We start from the raw sequence: 20,051 nt of genomic DNA, 5'->3' as shown, positions 1-20,051 counted from the left end.
AACCAGGAGCTCATAAGAGAAACAGCCCTCTTCCCTTCTTATGTGGAGAGGTGCTCCAATATTTATTGTGTCCTAAGCCCTCCAAGACCTGGGAACCCATTATGAAGAGAGATCAGGTCAACACATGTGAATGCACCTGCTCCAATAAATAAATAAATCAGTAACCTGACCAGTCAAACAATAGCCAAATATTGCAGCAGAGATTTACTAGAAGAGAGGGGAATATGAAAAGAGATACTGTGGCTCTAGAAAACGTCAGAGCCCAATCCCTTCTACATGACCCCAGAGCAAATGAAATGATCTCAGAGATAGCCCCAAGTCTGGGGCATTTGCAACATGTGCATGCTTGATTTATGCTTTCTCTTGAATCTTACTTCTGATTAGACATGGCTGTACTTATAGCACATTGCCAGTGGGAAAAGTTGGCCACATGGCTTAATTTGGAAGAGGGCAGGTACGGATACTGAAATTATTGCAGAGCTGCAGCTAGGTCACACTGTACCACATACACACGCTAGTATTGTTGCAAATGCAGGAGCATTAATCAATAACTGATTCCCAATAATATAAACATTCTTAAGAGGACAGCCAGTCAGTATTGCTTAGGAACATAGAAAAACTTTGTAGATCAATAAAGGAAAGCATGTTGTCAACCGCCTTGAGATCTACTGATGAAGGGGGGAATACAAATTTAAGAAATAAATACAGGAAAAGCAAGGCTGCAGTGCAGAGGTGCCTGCCCCCTTTTAAAATTAGACAAACGGCTTTACTGAGTCTTGTAGGTAAAGCAAAATGGCCCTCAATGTATTGCTATCAGAGGACAGCATGATACAACGAAAAAGGGGGCTATCAGTCACACAGACTTTGTGATTTTTTGGAATCTTTGACAGTAATCAAATAACAGATAGTCAATTGACTAGCACTGCAATCCTATCCAATTTGTTCAAACACATTCATACATCTTTCATATCCTGTGCAATGTTTGGTGTTGCTAATAGAATTATTCATGGAAGGTCATCAGCATGATCTAATTAGACATTAAACACCAGCAGTGGAAATACAGATAGTTGGTGGTTTTTTTTAGCAGGCTGGAAAAAAGAAATTTCCATTATGCAGTTAGCTGTCCTAAACTGGTGTTCTAAATGCCCTTAACAGCCTTGTGGTTAATAATTCCAAAATATATAGACCAGTATCGTGGCAGCTCCTACAACAGTAGTGCAAATGATACATAAGTCATGTTGATTATATGCAAGTAGAACATATGTACACAGACATTTAGCTTCAGTTTCTACACAAAGCTCCTCTTCTTGCTCTAGTAAACAGCACTGCATTCATGCAATTGTGCTGCTTATAGTCATGCTACTCTGAAAAGAATGCCAGAGATGCTCCTAGTTTCCCGTGGACAACAGTAAGAGCATTTCACAGGATCTTCAGATTAATGAGCTGCACTAGCATTTAAATTACTTGTTCCCATTATAGGCATATGACAAGACTTCGAAGTTTGGAAACTTTACTAAGAGAGTGTTGTTAAGATGCTGCTTAAGAATATGCCTGAATCTTTAAAAAAATGTTAAGGTAGAATTATAATTAGTCAAAATTGAGCAACCCAAAGTTTTATCCAAATTTAGTCATAATCAAAGTTGACCCAATGACACTAATGGACATGACTGAATTAAAAGATCTGCTATGAGTAAACTTTAGTAGGGGCACAGCCCTCATTTCCCAAATTAAGAAGATTGCCATCAGCTACAAGATCTTGTTGATACTGTGCTACTTATACTCTACCTTGCTGAAGCTAATTAGGTCTGGGTCAGGTCAGCAATCGCCTTGGAACCATATAGATGCTGCCTTGGGTTCCGCAATGGAAGAAAGGCAGGATTTAGAATGAAAAATAAATAAATAAGCAAACAAATGATGGCGCCTAGAATTGTGCTTTTGTCCTGGGCTTCTAGTGCTACAGCTCTCACATTAAAGTTATTACTGATCCAGAATTATTGCCAAGCTGAAAGTTTAAGAGGGAAAAAACATATAAATTATTATTAACTATGCTGCACACTGTAGAAACATAGGTTACAGAAGGACACCCTAGGCTGATGGCAACTTTTAGGAAAAAAATCTTAACTTTAATTGTCACTGGTTCCAAGTGTTTTGATTAAACCACTGATATCAGTGGGACCACTCTAAAAATGACTTAGTTTTCTTACCACCACTGACTTGCCCCACAAAGTAGTTCTTGCAAAAATTTCACAGCGGGAACTACCTTTTCCTGTTTTTCTCACCAACCACAAACACAATGCATTTATATGGCTCAAGAGTTTCACCAAACTCTACACTTCCTTTATGAAGCAAAGCATTTAGCAGCCTAATACACAGCTTCTTCTCCTTCATGTCTGTTCTCCTAATAAAGGTGTATTTGCAGTGCAGTTACTCACAGTTCAAACATGCATTATGCTGGTGAGAAACACAGAAACAGTGCATAGCTGCACACAATTACATTAGATAACAGATAACACTGTCACTGGGGAGTGGTTTATCAGTGAGCAGTTTCTATTGTACTGCTGACAGACTTTGGATCAATCCTCTTTTACCATCATTCCATGGTATTAATATCTAAGGGCCTTTCAAGAGGCACCCAGTGTGCAATTTAATTCACATCCAACTACAAGGAGTCTCATATGAAATAGCTCATGTTCTGCAAGTAGCCCAGGAGCGTTGGGAATAATGATGAGTCTGTGCAATGTTTCCCAAGGCCAATGCAGAGTGTCTCATAACCAAGTGCCCATAACCAAAGCACTAGTGATGCAAATGTATGAAATATTCTTTTTGTTTGAGTGTTAGTATTTTGCTTTCCAAATCACATTACTCTAGCAGCCAACTAGCCTCTCAAGATCATGTACATGGAAATATTACAAGTTTAATAAAATCTTGCTTTTCAGTATTGCACCATCTCAGCACAGGAAACCAACTGTCTAGCCTGCAACATGTATTCCATATTACCCCGAGAGCTGATCCAAAAGCAAGCAAGCAAAAGCAATTTTTACTTGCTTGTTAAAATTGTGCTTTGCCTTTCCACCCAACTGCACACTTTACCTTAATATAGAATGTAAAAAGCTCAGCGTGGCCCACTAGCCATTAAAATATTTTATCCAGGTTGAACACAGAAGTATTGTGCTATGTGTACTATGGCAAGAGGATTAAAACACTTTATCATGTGCTGCTTGCAGTCCTGCTGACCCTGCCACCCCATGACAAGTGTTCACTACTGCTGAATGATTTTGGGGGAAAGAGAACAAAAACTCAAAAATTACTACAAATGCTGGTCAGGTGGAAAGTGAAGTTAAACCTCATCAACTGTGCTGTGTTTGTCATTATTTTACGCTCCTCTCAGGAGTCCAGTTCCTACACAAGCTAACTTGATTAAAACAAAAATTACAGTTTGACCTGTGTGTGTTTTTACTCACTTGTTCCAGCAGTCCTTTAAAATCAGGAGATCAAGCTAGAAGAGGCATGCAAAATCCCTTAAGCCTCAGTAAGGTCCTTGGAATATCCCAAGGAACACAGTAATTAAGATTCCATGCATTTTGTACAGGGTTTAACAGCAGTTTTTTACTTGGTTAACTGGAACCCAATCCTGCACGTTTCTCGAGAAGAAAGTTCCTCTGTGTTCAATGCTTACTCCCAAGTAGATTAAAAAACAACAACAACTAACATGCTCACTAAACTATTAAAGAGCCTTCAAATGCAGACATTACCAAGTCTCAGTGATAAAAATAATTGTTTAAATTAAAAAATTAAGATTTTAAAATTTTGAATAGGATTTTAAAAATTCAAATCAGACCGTTTAACAATCTGAATCCAGTATGCTAGCCCTACAGTTTGTGTCTGACTAAAATAAATGTCTCTCCCAAATATATACAATGCTTCCTCTAAATTAGTGTAAATTAAGAACCAATTTGTTCATTCCTCAGATATGAATATTTGCATTCCACCTGATGTAAATAAAACAAACTGCTCAAATCTGTCCAGTAATTATCAAATCTTACTTAGTTATATTAATTGTGGACATTTAATTTTGTTTAATTAACATTAAACAAAATTTATTAACATTTTGTTTTCTACCTTATTTTTGAGCTGCTTGCCAGCCCCAAACAACCAGTTTGTGGACCAGCTCTGGTCTAGACATTAAAACAAAATCATACTTCTGCTTTACATCAGAACCAAGTCAGAATGAGAGAAGGGGAGGGGCTTTTCTACACAAGTGTATGACAAGTATTTGGCTATACAGTACAGCAAATTCAGATGGTTGAAGGTGGTTTTCCTTCAACCCACTCAGATTATAATGGCAAAAAAACAAAAAAAACAAAAACAGTTTAGATCAGATAGCAATGCAGTATTTGAAAAGGCCTCATTTCTGGAAAGCTCTCCTTCCTATGGAGAGGCACCTGACACTTTTTTTTCTGAAATCTGTTTTTACTGCTCTGCTGTTTTAATACATATTCATTTTCCAATCCAACATTTAGTTTATATTCACATTTAAACAAGACAGACTTGCAATAGTTTACCTGTATAAAAATCTTTCAGATTTTTGTATCATAATGGTAGGAAACTTTCTATAAAGCTATTGCTTCCCACACATATCAAACATAATTTTACATTAATGATTTAACCAACACTTTATTTAGCTACATAATTATATATGTATAATTATATTCAGCTCTGATAATCCACAGGAAGCCATGAAGTATGAAATTCTATACTACTGGATTCAATAATAAGTTTCTCTGAGAGGTTCTTCCTTTGTATTTGCTGCCTTCTTTCAATGAAACTCAACCAGTAAGGAGATGTAACAGTGGACGTATCTCCATAATGGAAAAGGGGGTTGCTGTACATTTGCATCAAAGCAGAGTTGTGGCAGATAAAGATGCAGAAATTCCTGCTATTACAGTGGTACCTCTGGTTACGAACTTCATTTGTTCCAGAGGTCTGTTCTTAAGCTGAAACCATTCTTATCCTGAGGTGCACTTTCGCTAATGGGGCCTCCTGCTGTGCACAATTTCATTTTTAAAAAATATATATTCACTTTAACACACCAAAAATAAAAGACAAATATCCATCAAAACAAAGCAAAAAGAAAATTAATACATTGAATAGTAATCTCAAAACCTTAAAATAAAAATGGTCTTTTCCTATAGGCCAGACTTTCCATCTACTCCTCAAAGATTCTTACTTTGCCTAGCGTGGAGGAGTCACAGTAGATTAAAATGTGGATTGTTCATTCACCTTTGTGCAGTATCTGCAGGTACAGATAGGTAGCTTAATGCATTACTGCCATGAAATCTCCTGCCTCCCCCAACGAAAGTAGATTTGACTAATTATTTTGGTGGTTTTTGAGGTTTCACAGTAAGTAATATTGTTTTAATACTATTTCTCCAAACCAAAGATCTCACTGCAAATGGGTATTAATCCAACTCAACAAAATTAGTTTATTGCTACAAAACAACTTCAACTAAGGACATAGCAATGACCTGGTCATTTCAGCAAATAACACTTCCTGATGCTAGACTGATAGCTCCAAAAAGTACAGGAGCACTATCATTCCCCATACTAGATCTGAAGACTGAATAGGGGAAGGTCATTACCTTAATTGCCCTGCTTATGATCACCAGAGACATGTGGTTGTCCGTAAAAAATGGAAAACTGGACTAGATGGGCCTTGGAGTTTGATCAAGCAAAATAGGTTCTTTCCACATGTTATATGGCAACAAACCCAGGCTTGTTACCAAGGATGCAGTCAGCCTCGCTCTCTTAAATCCAACACCTCTAACGATACACAAGTTTCCAAAGATAGAAATGTTTCATTCACATAATAAGCCTTTATGTTCTTAATATTTGCACAAAAATGTTCCATTCTATTCCCAATAAAAGATCTCTTCCCATTTGTAAATAATTCCCTTCTTACGTATGAATTTTTGCATTTGGACACCTAAACATTCATATATTCACTGGATACTCACTCTTTGGTTAGAAGAGAGCATGACTTGAGTAGAAAGCGGGACAAAGGAGTGTCTTGGTATATGAGATCTGGAGGGGCAGTTGGGCTCTTCAGATTCAAGCAGCGGACAATAATGTAAAGAACAGCAGCGACAGCAGCCAACTTCACCCCATCGAATACTGCCGGCAGCTCAGGGGTTTCCATTAAGGAATTCATCTTGAAATCTATGAAAGAAAAATAAAGCTCAGAAATCTATTTTCAGCAACCGAGACATGCTTACAAAGCGGTGCCATGGAACAGTGTTGTTAGAAATGCTTTCATGTATAAAAAACATTCATAAAAAGCCCAGATCAGGGCAGGCTCACACAGAACAGATTATCCAGTTTAGCTTAAGAGCTATGTGTACATACACAATAAATCTCTAGACTCTACACCAGAACATTTTGACAAAGCAGAGATTTCTGTTCTTGGTTGACAATCCTTATCTTAATTTGTATCTCTATATTACCAATTAAAGATTAGACACTCCAAAGAACAACTGCATGGCAGAATTATCAGTCAGCTGCTTTGACAGTGTCTAGAATTCTGTAGACAGTGTTTAGAATTAGGATATTTATTCCAACCCCCCCCCCCAAATGCTGTCTAAATGTTGTTTGATGACTCTGCCAGTATTGATAAAGCTCCTATCCAAGCAAATGATACAAAGGAACAATTCTGGTGCCTATTCTAAAAACAAAATCAGCTAACTGAAACAAGATACAAGAATCGCAAGAGAAGTTACACAAAGATGCTGAATCATGGAGGAGGAGAAGCAAATGCATCCATGAAGGAGATGACTTGTGCAGCTGTCAATGGCAAGGAGTGTCTATTGTCAGCACCAGCTGGTTTGCCAGCTACAGCCATTCCTTGACAAACTTGCCACATAAACATGGTTGGATAACCTTGAATTTCTATCCCATTCTACCTACCTTAAGAGCCCAAGGAAGAGTACAGATAAGCAAAGAATACAAACATTACAACCTTAAAAACACAATACAGAATATCAGTAAAGCAATTAAAAAAACACAAACACAACACAAAATAATATCAATAATACAATTTAAGACACAGAACTCACAAGTACAACAGAAAAGGAATTCATTGGCCCCATTCTCCTTTCCTGGATAAGCAAGTGGGGTCCTCAGGAACAGTGTAATAATTATGATGTAAGGGACAATCACAACCCTACCACGAAGGAGTTCTGCTTTGAGGCTGCAGCCACAGAGATGTACCTATCCTATATCGCCAGCAAAAAGGCCATGTCCACTGATGGGACCACAAGTGGGGGCTACCCTCTAGATCTAAGGCTTATGTAAGTGCTGAGGTTATGTGGCCAATTACATGGCTTGCTGGACTAGTAAAAATTGCATTGTAATTTTTATCCAACAATCTGATGACATGTTGTGGTAATGGTTAACGTTACTGCAATAGCCCACTCTGTTTTATGTTGCTTTTTATGTTGTATCCCACCCTGGGATCATTATGATGAATGGTGGGCTTGTAAAATGAATATAATATTAGTGAAAAACACAACCATCTGTTATTACTAAGCTCAATTTGTTACTGCAGTTTCTCTCGTTGAAGCTTTTAAGAGTTTCCCCAGAACTAACAAGCTACAAAAGTCCACGTGAACATGGCAATGAGTAAGGCTGCTTGTCCTTGAGCTCTGTGGTCTGTTTTAATTTGTTATTTTGAATAGTTTTAAAATCAGTTGGCTCAGCCACTAATGTTAATTGCATTATACAGGCAAGGAGCATATCTGCTTTTACTTTTACGTGGGCTTAAAAGCAATATATTTTAACTGGAGGACAGGCACTGGGAGAGTAGCATTTAGCATTCAACTGGTAAGGAATGCTTTTTAAAAGCTCACTGCGACGAAGGACTCTGCAGTTTTAATACAGTTACCACAAAAACACAGACCCATAGTGCTTTAGATAAATTGTCTGGAACTCCTTTGTCAGGTTTAGTCCACAAATCTATGCTTGACTATTGTGAATCAAGGGAGGCAGAAGTAATTGCAAAGCAAGATGAAATTAATTTGTCTTATATGGACTACCTGGTTCTTCATATGGCAAGAGTGCAAGAAATGGGGCTGGAGATGCCTTATCTCAAGTAAGAGGTTTTGCTACACCTCTACTGAAAGCTTAACTAACTGGTTAGCAGATCTGGACTTGTTAGGAGCTGATACATATGCTCCCGGGCAACCTAAGCTTCCTCCATATAATAAAACCTCAACAACAATTTTGGCACGATAGACTCGGCCACAGCTGAGACCAGCAGAAAAAGCATTGCTAGATTACATACCAAAATAGCAGCACTCTGTTTAGCAATAATTTGCAGGATGTTGAGAGTAGTCCTTGACAACTCTCAAATAATGCATTCAATCACATAAAACCCACCTTGTGCAGTGTGCCACTTATTCTTAAATGCAGGAAACTTGGGAATCATCTAAGCAAATATGTTGTTCAAATCAAGGTTAACCTATAAAATAAGAGACAAACTGAATGTTATTTTACTGGCAATAATAACACAGCAAAAGTCACAACAGGCTCAGAGCACAACCCATCTAGAACACAAGAGGATAGCTGTCATAGGTCCACTTCATGCAAGCCAGCTACCCAGGGGCCACTTGAAGTTGAAGAGAGCTAATCATGTGCAGTAGCACACCATATGAATCTGTGAATATGATTTGCTTCCATGTTTTGGCAAAACCATATTGCAAAGACAACAGCATGGCAGAATATATAATCTATACATAGATTTATATATACATATAATCTATGTAACAGTATGTTACATCTATGTAACAGATTTATATATACATATAATCTATGTAACAGTAGTAGATTCCCATTTTATACAACAAAAAGCCAATAAAAGCTGGCATAATCAGCAATACTGGTGCCACGAGATATAGTCCTGTATAATATTTATGCTACATAGGAGAACAAGGTTGTACATCTGCCTGAGTCAAAATTAAGCTGACAATAAAAACTTTTGTACCTATAAACTATAAAAAGTTGTTCAACCTGAATTCCTCTAACATTAGCAAAACTTGTATTGTTCAATATCAGCTGCCCCAACACATATCTGACAGCAGCAACGTTTTACCTGAAGAAAACTCAAAGAAAGTCTACATTGAAGTTAAGTCAATGCTAATGCAAAACTGTGCAAAATATCTGCTGGATGAAAGATGGTTGAAGTGATGGCTGTTAAAATGGATAAAACCTTTGGTGTGCGTAACCACAGGAACTGAGGCAATACTGTAGAACAGGCTTCCTCAAACTCGGCCCTCCAGATGTTTTAGGCCTACAACTCCCATGATCCCTAGCTAGCAGGACCAGTGATCAGGGGTGATGGGAATCATAGTCTCAAAACATCTGGAGGGCCGAGTCTGAGGAAGCCTGCCATAGAAGAGTATAAAAGCAGAAACATATAGATATTATAATGCTTTGTCCCTATGAAGGAAAGATTGGAGGGTGGGACTGATGAGATAAGATCAAATGCAACACCCTGTGCTAGCAATTAAATACTCTAGAAGAAACTAAACCAGCCTAAAGCAAAGGAAGTTAGTAATAACTCAAACTCCAATCAAGCTCTTGACATTTAAAGGGAATGTTTGCAGAAGTAGAGCATACACCCTTGCCGCACCCAGGGAAAAGGGAGGAAGGAATATGGCTGTAGTGTCATTCACCTCTTTAATAAGCTAAATAATTCAAAATTCAAAACTGGAATATGTTCTATATCCTTCAAAGGTATAAATGGCAGAGCCTGTTGTCAAATGTACTGAGAGTACTTCCAATGGGCACTGATACAGTACTAAAAATAAATTGGAGTCTATTTACCTGACAAAGCAGAGAAGTCCACAAGTATCAAATGCATGCCTTTCATTCCCTGTGTTTACTAACCAAACAACTAAACTGGCAAAGAAGGCCAAGTGCTAATAAGGACATTAAGTTTAGAATGGGTGCTGCCTCTCCAAGACGAGTTAACAGTGGTGAATTCACAAGTGTGCATTATTTAGGACTGGGAAGGACAAGCTTCTCAACAGCCACTAACCATGATGGCTACATGCTACCTTCAATATTAGAGGTTGCGGGTGAGCACAAGTAGGGAGAGTGCTAATTGTGGATTTTCCATAGCCATCTGGTTGGCCACTATGGGAACAGAATGCTGAACCAGATGAGCTTTTGGTCTGCTCCACCAAGGCTTTTATGCTCTTAGGAGAGCAGATTCCCAGACATGAGAGCTGGGTGAACATTGAGTCTTTAACAAGGAAGCATTCTAGTAATTAGACAGCAGGAATCCAGGAGCTGTAGCTTCAAGTCTGACTACTCGGTAGAAATTGGGAAGCAAAAGGCAGTGTGTGTTAAACCAGCCCTCCCCAACCTGGTGCCCTCTAACTTGAAACTGATTTGAGCTGTTCTAAACATCAGGAGGGCACCAATTTGGAATAGGCTAATGTCCATGAGCATTAATTATCACCAGTTTAGTTGTCTCTAATGTAGCTTAAGTTACCTTTGACAGATTCCTCTTTAGTCTGCTCCTAGGATGTTTAAAAGGAGAGGTGGCTGGGCATAGTGACATCTCATTCACTCTGGGGGTTTCTGTATTCCCCCATTGTGATGCTTTCCAATAGCAATGCATTTTACATTGAGGAGGGTAAGTGAGAAAGGGCTCTTGTGAGTCCTCAAAGGGGAGAACCTTTGTGAAAGGTTTCAGGTGCCAAAGCACCCAAGATCTTTGAAAAAGATTAGTGCCTTTGAGGCTTCACAATGGGAAAGTCAGAATCCCCCAGTGAGCTGTTGCTACATCCAGACTCTTCTTTAAACATTCTAGGAACAGACAAAGAGAGGAAGCAGTTACCAGTAACAAAGCTGTGTCAGAAGCATGGGAGGGGGAATTTTAGGGCCAGTCTATAATACGGTATACCCAAATCACAACTGTGCTCATCTAGAGAAAAGGTGGAAGGGGACAGGAGAAAGGAAGGAAGAGGAGTGAAAATCAAATAATCTAAAAGAGACCTTTAGCACTCTCTTCTATTTGTTAATCTAGTTCCTCCAAGAAGACAGCAGTACTTACAACCAGCTCAACATTTTCTCCTTACCCAATGCCCTTTTTAAAAGCTAACAAAAGGAAGGGAAAGACTGTTCAAAGAATTGGAATTTGAGCTCACAGCTGTTCTTTCATCATTTATAAGAGCTACTTCTTACAATTCAGGGTGGAACACTCTTAACTCATATGCCATCCCCACTCGTCTCCGCCAAAGGTAGCAGGGTTCAGAAACGCAGTTGCTCGGGGCATAGTCCATGTGTGTTTGCATAAACTATCAGGTATCAGAAAAGTAAATAATTTTCTCCATCAGGAAAATAGGATATGAAGGGGGTTTTATTCAACATTTTTTCATTATCAAGAGGAAAGAGATTATTAATATAGGGACTTTGTATTTTCAAGGATTGTGCAAGTGACCCAGTATGAGGGACAGAGTTTCAGATTTGAAACATCTGAGGTCACTGCTCACTAATATTGCACAAGATCACTATCTAAGTTCAGATCTCCATCTGCATAAATTGGAATTAGCATAGTCTCTACCTGGATTTTTGATAAAGAAGCAATGTGCAAAGTATTTTATTCTCAAGGTGCTATAAAGGTATATCATACAAAGGTATGATAAAGGTCTACTGTTTTGGACTGGATGGATGAAGCATTTAATGTACAGTCAAAAGCAAAAATAGAGATCACCAGTTACTGATGTTAATGAAAGCATTTATATGCCAAAGCACTACAGAAATTCTACAACCTAATATCCAAGGTTTGGAAATCTGCAGCCTCTATTTCAAAAAGATGTACATTTCACTTTGAAAGTTACTGAAGATCTGAAAGACATGCAAAGACTAATCCACTACAAGTCTGAATTCCACATACATTTCTATCTTTAACTAGTGCTTACATTCTTCAGTTCATGATTCTACACCTCAGAGAATACAATGAGGGTCAAATTAAATGCAGTTTGTGGAAGATCTGTTATTAAGATCTCTCACTTCTCATTCTTTTAAACTCCATATAATCAATCAGAGGCTTCATAGTCAGCATTGGCTCTCAATTTTGGGGCTCTTAGGTAATATGTCCTCAGGAAGCCCATCTGCTTGCAGCGTTCACCACTGCCTATTTGCTTGTGCTATGAATGACCCTATCTAGTAAGTAAAGCATCCTGTTTTTCTGCGTGGCCAAGCAGCTGCATTTGAGACACCCACAAAGCAGAACATGATGGCAATAGCATTATATTCCCCAGCAACTAGGGACATGCTATCTCTAATCCTGGATGTGTGCCATAATCACTGATAGCCTTATCCTCCGTAAATTTGTCAAATACCCTTTTAAAGCCATCTAAGTTGATGGCCATCACCACATCTTGCAAAAGCCAACTCCATAGTTTAATTATACGCAAGTATGAAGCGGGTGGCACTGTGCTCTAAACCACAGAGCCTAGGGCTTGCCGATCAGAAGGTTGGCAGTTCGAATCCCTGTGACAGGGTGACCTCCCGTTCCTCGGTCCCAGCTCCTGCCCACCTAGCAATTTGAAAGCACGTCAAAGTGCAAGTAGATAAATAGGTACTGCTCCAGCGGGAAGGTAAACAGTGTTTCCTTGCGCTGCTCTGGTTCGCCAGAAGCGGCTTAGTCATGCTGGCCACATGACCTTGAAGCTGTCTGTGGACAAATGCCGGCTCCTTCGGCCTATAGAGCGAGATGAGCGGGCAACCCCCGAGTCATCCGTGACTGGACCTAATGGTCAGGGGTACCTTTACCTATGAAGTACTTCCTATTGACTGTTGTGAATCTCAAATCATTCAGCTTTATTAAAATAATCTCTATCCACTTTCTTCACAAATTTTATAAACCATTATCATGTGCTTCTCACCTGCCTTCCCTCTCCAACTAAAAACCCCAAACACTATGACCTACACATTTTTCCAGTGCTGCACATGGAACTAGTATTAGAAGAGATCTTCTGCTTGGCAGAAGATGGACTTATCTACTTCAGCCCCTTCTTCGTTTTCAATTGCAGTCGCTGGAAACATTTGCTGAGCTAAACAAGCTGCTATACAATTTAACTTCCCCATTGCAGTTCTGAATACTGGTTTGATGATGAGCAATATTTCATTCTATATACATTTTCAGGCCTACAGAATGTTCTCAAAAGAAAGTGAACTTTGGAATATAATCATTCATTGCTGAACTGTTACATAATTCTGACAAGTACGTGATCTGCATTTTTTTAGTGCTAAATGACAGGAAGTTCCAAATGTCCTACTGTATAATTAAACTGTAAATATTATTAGTCACAAGGCGAAACAGGTCACCAACAGTGATGCTAAATAGTTCTCATTTATTTTTTACATGCCAGTTATCAGCATGAGTTTATTTGCAACTAATTTTAAGCCACACAACTAATTTTTTTAAAAAGACAAAAATACCCTGCTTCTCCTATGTAAGAGCTCTGGTAATCTCTACTGCACAACCCAAAGTTTCCACTCCTAGATCTTCAAAATTATTTCTTCTATGAAATGTCATAGTAATTTAAGATTACACAGTGTTCAGGATGAGAAGAAAACTTTGAAAGAATGATATAAACCAAGCTGAAAGATAAACATTAATTCATAGCCAGCCAGCACCTTCAAATATAATAATAAGCAATATCACATTTAGCTCCTTTCCCAACAAAGGGAAAGCCCTCTCTATTTTAATAATGGAATCTAACTACCAAACAAAGCCTTCATGAATCTATAATTCCACAATAAAAACTTATCTTCCAAAATAGCTCAAAACTTCCTACACGATTACTAGAATGCTTAGATGATTATTTGATTGTTTGTCTCAGCTGCCTTAAGACATGAAAGTATCTGCCCAGGAGAGTGAAGGACTTTATAAAAGCAGACTGATCCAAACTCTGTTATAATGATAATGTTATAATGCCATGACATGACACAGTTTAGAAAGAAAAGAGTAGAACATGAATTTTAAAACAAATGGAGTACTGTAATAGTATAAAATATTAAAATCAGTTAAAGCAATTTGCAATCAGAAGAATTGGGTGGGTCCCTATAAGGGAGGGACAAAGTGATATTGTGGGCAAAATATTCACTGTGAAAAAGACATGGATCCAGTAATATGTCAGATATGCTTTTTATTATATGAGCAGTTTTGAGTGTCAGAACTCTAAGAGGAAGAGATAAACACCCATGCTGTTTGCTTAAACAGAAGCAACACTGTTGGACTCTGTGCAAGATAACTCTCAGAAGAGGGTTTCTTTTAAGTCCAAGAAAGGTTGACTGCTTGCAGTTGCTGTCTGTAACTTGAATAGTGAAAAAGCAGGAATTGTCTAAACATAACTTCTGATTTATGGAGTATGATCCTTTGACAATGTTATGGGTATTGAATGATATACTAATACTAAGAGACCAATTAAAAGGCAAGGAGAATCAATATGTCTACTCTGAGTAAATCTTAGTTGGACCATCACCTAAATCTTTTAGGTGATGATCCAACTAGTAGTACATTTATCAAAGTAGTAGTACATTTATCAAAGTACTACTACAGATACACAGAACATATTTCAGAACAACTCATACAAACCATTATAGATCTTTCTTGACAGTTTTAAATTGACTCAGATACGCAGAAAAAATATGCAGATTTATATCCCATTTTTCAACCAAAGTCCCAAAACAGTTAACATCATTTATAAAATGTAACAGATAAATCAAGCAAATAGCAAAATGGAAAGGCCCACAGTGAATATAAGCACAATAAAGCATTATCAAGAATCATAAGACACATATGCAGCAGGAGACATTTGGTCTTTATGGCCGAAGAAGTCTCAGAAGGATCAGAGAAACCAAATTTGTTGCCACTCAAAGCCAGTACCCGCTCTAGCCTTTGTCACTGCATCTCTGCATCTCACTTTTCTGTATGAGACAACTTATGACTGCCTATACAGAACATGTATATACCACTGGGTGACAAGCCCTGCCAGCTATTTGTTTTAACTGCTACATATTACAGAATATGTACAGTTGTATTTAATACCCTTTTAAGGGACACAATACAAGATTTACAGTACTTTTCATTTCTTCATGCAAAGCTGACAAGGTTGTCATTGACAAAAGAGCAATTGGGTGAAATCTAAAGCAGGATACAAAAACAGTCTATGCAGTTAATTCCACCACTCACTCCAAACAGAAATAATGGATCTAGAGCATGGTAAATTGGTGAAAGGCTTCAGTATAATTATCAGTTATAATCAGTATAACTGTATAACACAAAAGAGCAAAAGCAAAAGGGAGAGGGAAATGCCCCTTTTTAGTCTTCTTGTGCATGGATTATTTTAGAGTAAGTCTTATTCTATCAGTGTAATCTCATCTATTTTATGGCTTATAACAACATCAATTAATCAAAATAATCCCAGGTGATTGGAGCAACTAACTTTATAAACAGTCTTTAAATTAAGTAACCAACCAACCAACCTATAAAGCCTAGCTATAAGACAAGTGTGGAATAGATAAGATTCAGGAATAGGAAGACAAATGTCTACACATTACCTCACGTTCCACCTGCAAGACAGTGCCCTTTCTGGCTTCTTGCTTCAGAATTTCATTGACATTTGTCATTATTCCCTCCGGCAACATATACTTGTAGAGAGGGGATAACAACTAATGTCAATGAAATACTGAAGCACGCCTGGTGGGGCACCATTTTGCTGGCTGGATACGGGCGAACATGTAGGCATTGCACAGAAGATCATAATCACCAGTCAATATATAATAGGAAGTCTGTCTTGGGTACAATTCAGAAACGGCAGGAAGTAGAGAAAGACCCTAGGAGGAACAGTGGGCTAGTTCAGTGAAATCTCCCAAAGCAGAAGCAACACATGGCTCAAAGGATAGAGGTGACTAGCACTTGGATAACCATAGTTTGGACCAGAAAGTAATAAACAAAACGACAGGAAGGGAAGCATATTTGAAAGAAAAATTAGGGAGAATAATTTTTACTCTGTGGGGAAAAGATGCTGAACCTAGGCAGTAAATGTTGCTGCCCTTGCACACACAAAAATATTGGGGAATAGGAGAAAAGGAGAGAGATGTGAAAACTCACCTCAACCCCCTTACCCCAGTCCATAATGTAAAAAAAGGATAAACCGAGTCTAGTAATACTTCATGTTATGTTAAACCCATGCAGTAACGTGAAACAACAATGGGTATGGTAGGTGGGGCGTAGCCCATGAAACCAAACCATAAACAGACAAGAGCCTTTGTAAGAGGTGAAAGAGGAAACAGTTGGTAAAGGACAGAACCTCAGCCATCACTGTTACAGACCATTTAGGACGAAAAAAGCAGACTCGATTACAATTCTTGAGTTGTAGACCCTATCATTTCTCAAGAGCATTTCCATTATGATAAAGAATAACCACATAAAATGCTGTTAAGATGACACCTTCTTCTTCTTTTACAACTTAATCTTGGAGTAATCATTGTACCTCTTTACTACCTTTGCTGGGGCACAGGCAATGACTGTTATTGAACAGGGGAGGACCCTTGCCTCCAGGCTTTGCTTACTAAATAGACCTTTTTTCTGATGGGGGGGCTGTTTTTAAAACACACAGCCCTGATACTGAAAACTCTCCCTCTTTCCCCAGTTTTGAAGTGACGGATCTGCTGATTTTAACGTGCAGAAAGAGGAAAGCTAAAGGGACGCCACTGGAGCCAGTATTTTTTGTTTAGGCTACTTTCTACACCCCATTATTAAAGTAATACTCAAAGAGATGGAACAGTAACAAAATAATTGTGTGTGGCGGGGGGGGTTGGGGGTTGGAGAGGAGAGAACCTAAAAACCACCCTGCTGGATTAGGCTCTTGGCCCATCTAGCCTAGCATCTTATCCTCATAGCGACCAACCAAACGCTTGTGGAAAACAGATGAGAGAAAGAGAGCGATTGAGAGGGAGAAGCCCACATAAGATGCTACGGCTCTCGTTCTCACTGTGTGTATATGGAACATCTAATTAAAAACGTCTTTCAAATTAAATTAAACGAACAGTTTGAGGAGGAGGTGAAGAAATAGAAGCTGGAAAGGAGAATAGGAGAAATCAACAGCAGAAATTTAGGTGTTTGTGATGGGGGGGGGAGGGGCCTGCCTTTCCCTGCAGAGGGTGATGATGATGGATGGGCAGCCCGGGCATGGCTGGGAAAGGAGGGAGGCCTCTGGGCCAAGGTCACAAAGCCAACCCCGCCCCCCCCCCACGTTGTCGCCGCTTTGGGTGGCAAAATGTGGGGGGTGCGAGGGGGAGGAATCGACAGAAGACCACCAGCCGCGCTCCTCCCCACCCATCACCTGCTCCTTTCCGCCACATTAGGCAGGTGCGAAGGTGCCTCGGCCTCCCGCATCTCACCCCCCCCCCGGACCAAGTGGAAGAAGGGCGAGGGGACTAATAGTGCCACCATATCCCCCCTCCCATTTTTTGGGGGGAGGGGGTTGTCTATTGGTCGCCGCCCAATTTGGGAGATTGCCTCAGCCCCCCCCCCCCACATAACAGACATCCTTTCCTCCTTCTTCGTGCCCGCCCCACCCCCCAAGCGCACCTCACGCCGCAGCCTCACCTGCGTAGGCCCGGTCCGGGCTCTCCGGCTCTCTCCTGCCTTGACTGCGACTCCCATCGAGATACGCCGCCACACACCCGCGCCTGGTTCGGGCTCCCAGCTTACCCCTCCCAGCTCCCTCTCCTCAGCCGCCGCCTTTGTCACTCCATTGGCGCCCGCGCCTGCCACTCTCCACCTTCAGCCGGCGCCGGATTGGCTGTCGGAAGCCGGCCTTTCGTCTGAGTGGGAACGGGGAAAGAGAAGGGGGTGGGAAGAGGAGGGCCTGGAGGTTGTCAGGGCGGCGGCGCCGGCGGCAGCGGCGGCGGTAGCAGCAACGACGCCGACGCCGCCCTGCCCTCCCCGCAGCAGTCCGGCGAAGAGGAGGAAGAGGAGGAGGATGCCCATTGGCTCCTTATGACGCAGTTGGGCGGAGACACGAGGCGCCATTGGGCCAGGAGGGGTGTCAGTCAGGGCTGGGTGGAGAAGTGACGCGTGCCTGAGCGTTGCGTCGCGCTGAGGGGAAAGAGGGAATGAGCGGGAAAGGGGCGGGAAGGGTGTTGGGTTTTTTGTTTTTTTAATTTTTACCTCAGGTGGAAGATTCTGCCTCAGTTCTTTTGCCTCAGGCTGTATCATTCATTCATAATATTTCTTCATTGCCCACCCTTTCCAAGAGAGTAACATACTGTACATACAAAAAATAAAAAAGAGCCACAAACTTCAAAAGCTCAAAATATTGTATAGAACAGAAAGGAGCCATAGCTCAACTATGAGAGCAGGTGCTTTGCATGCGAAGGGGTGCCAGGTTCAGTTTTCAGGTGGGGCTGATGCCGATCTGTGTAGACAATGCTGAGCAACATGGGCCAAGGCAGCTTTCTGTGTGATGTTGAAAACAATGGGGAGATCTGAAAAATGGGCCAATAGGAAGGCCTTCGCCTGGCTTGGAAAAGCTTGTAATGTTAGGCAAGCCATGTTTCCCCCTCAGAATGTATATTGGCCTGTGCACGACTTGTTTCCTCCCCACTAGGAAACTGCCAGCTTTCCCCAGGACAAATGGATCAGGGCAGCTTTCCAGTAAAATCAAACAAAATTCAAAAATGTTCTGTTAGTGAAAATAACATACGAAATGCATAGTATCAGCCATGTTGCTTTGCAAAGATTGGTATATTATGCAAAATTGCATACAAAAACGTGCCTATTAAGAGGCATTTGCACTAAAATGCTGATTAATTTTTTTATGATTGCTTTTCAAAGAATCACAAACATACGTGGAACTAATTCAAGATCGGAGAAAATGGCAAACTGAGAGGAACTGAACGTGGCATATTTGCTCATCCCTAAATAGCACTCTGCAAAACTCTAGCCATTTATTGACCTTTTCTCAAGTGGTTGCCTACACTGTCTGGAGAGAGGGTGGAGTTCCACAGATCCTTTTGTGAGGCCCTATGATTCATCCTGCGGGTCTCTTTAAGTGCAGTCTTAGCCTCTGCACGTGGCAGCTCATGTGTTTATGAACAGGTCCCTTGTCCAATGCCATTCATTCTCCTCCTCTGTGTGCAAAGCCAGCCTGTAGGCTGCGCAGAGAGGCTGGTCCAAACAGAGTGAGCAACAGCCCCTTTCATTATTCATCCAAGTGTGCAGGCCCGTGCTGCATGCAGAAGATATGAAAGGAGGAAGGCAGCTGCTGTGCACAGACTGCCAATGAGATCGGAAAGCTGCCTTTGCAGTTCCTCTTTCAGTACAAACATTTGGCTGCGGGCTACCACAAAGAGCTGGCCCTGCCTATCTCCCTCTCCCCCCCCCCCCCGTGTGCCCCAAGTGACATACTCCATGTGACAAGCCATGTCAAAAAATACAAGTGGGCATTAAAACAAAAAGTATTTTGGGAGAGACAAGGGCATGCCATGATTGTGTCCTTGTCCCTGTTCTGTGATTGCCTTGTCCTGTAATACATCTGCACTTACAATTCACTCACTAGGCATGACTTATTCTCATTGCAGCCATAGTGAACATAGTTAAAAAGGATGACCAGGGATGATTTTTTTTCTTTTACAAACCCCTCCAAGGAGAGAAAGAAAGGCAGGCGTGCAGCTGGTGAGAGATATATTGGTCTGACTCATGCTTCTACGCTTTAACCTCTAGAACTTCCTTTCCATCAGCTATTCTTGGATGAAGAAAGAGCTGGTGCCTTTTAAAGAATGCTACAGTCGCATGCATTAGGAATTTCTATCCTAAATATTTGGGCAGCAACTGAAAATTCTTCATACTCAGCTTACCAGAAATTAGTAGTATTGTCCTCTTCGCAATTACACACATGCAATCCTTTTTGAGCACTAAAAAAGTCATGAATAACAACATGGGGAGGGGATGTTCTCCACATCAAATAGGAATT

At 40.4% G+C, this 20,051-nt stretch overlaps 1 protein-coding gene across 2 annotated transcripts in view; it reads right to left on the bottom strand.

Annotated features, from left to right (window-relative positions):
• The window catches only part of ABHD2 (abhydrolase domain containing 2, acylglycerol lipase), a 38,965-nt gene extending 20,926 nt beyond the window's left edge, over positions 1 to 18,039 (bottom strand). The window contains exons 1-3 of one of the 2 annotated variants that reach the window (XM_080980476.1): positions 17,684 to 18,039; positions 8,431 to 8,512; positions 6,015 to 6,216 (exon numbers count right to left, since the gene is read on the bottom strand). In XM_080980476.1, coding sequence (XP_080836602.1) covers positions 6,015 to 6,216; positions 8,431 to 8,479 — 251 coding nt within the window. In that variant the 5' untranslated portion in view covers positions 8,480 to 8,512; positions 17,684 to 18,039. Of the gene's footprint in view, positions 1 to 6,014; positions 6,217 to 8,430; positions 8,513 to 10,549; positions 10,611 to 17,683 lie in introns of those variants that run through there. The other variant, XM_080980477.1, reaches the window with a different exon arrangement.
• Positions 18,040 to 20,051: the final 2,012 nt, after the last annotated feature.

This window comes from Podarcis pityusensis (assembly GCF_964106645.2).
Source record: "Podarcis pityusensis genome assembly, chromosome: 14".
Lineage (NCBI taxonomy): Eukaryota > Metazoa > Chordata > Lepidosauria > Squamata > Lacertidae > Podarcis > Podarcis pityusensis.
The sequence above is the reverse complement of the archived record's forward strand: the minus strand, read 5'-3'. Positions and strand labels throughout refer to the sequence as shown.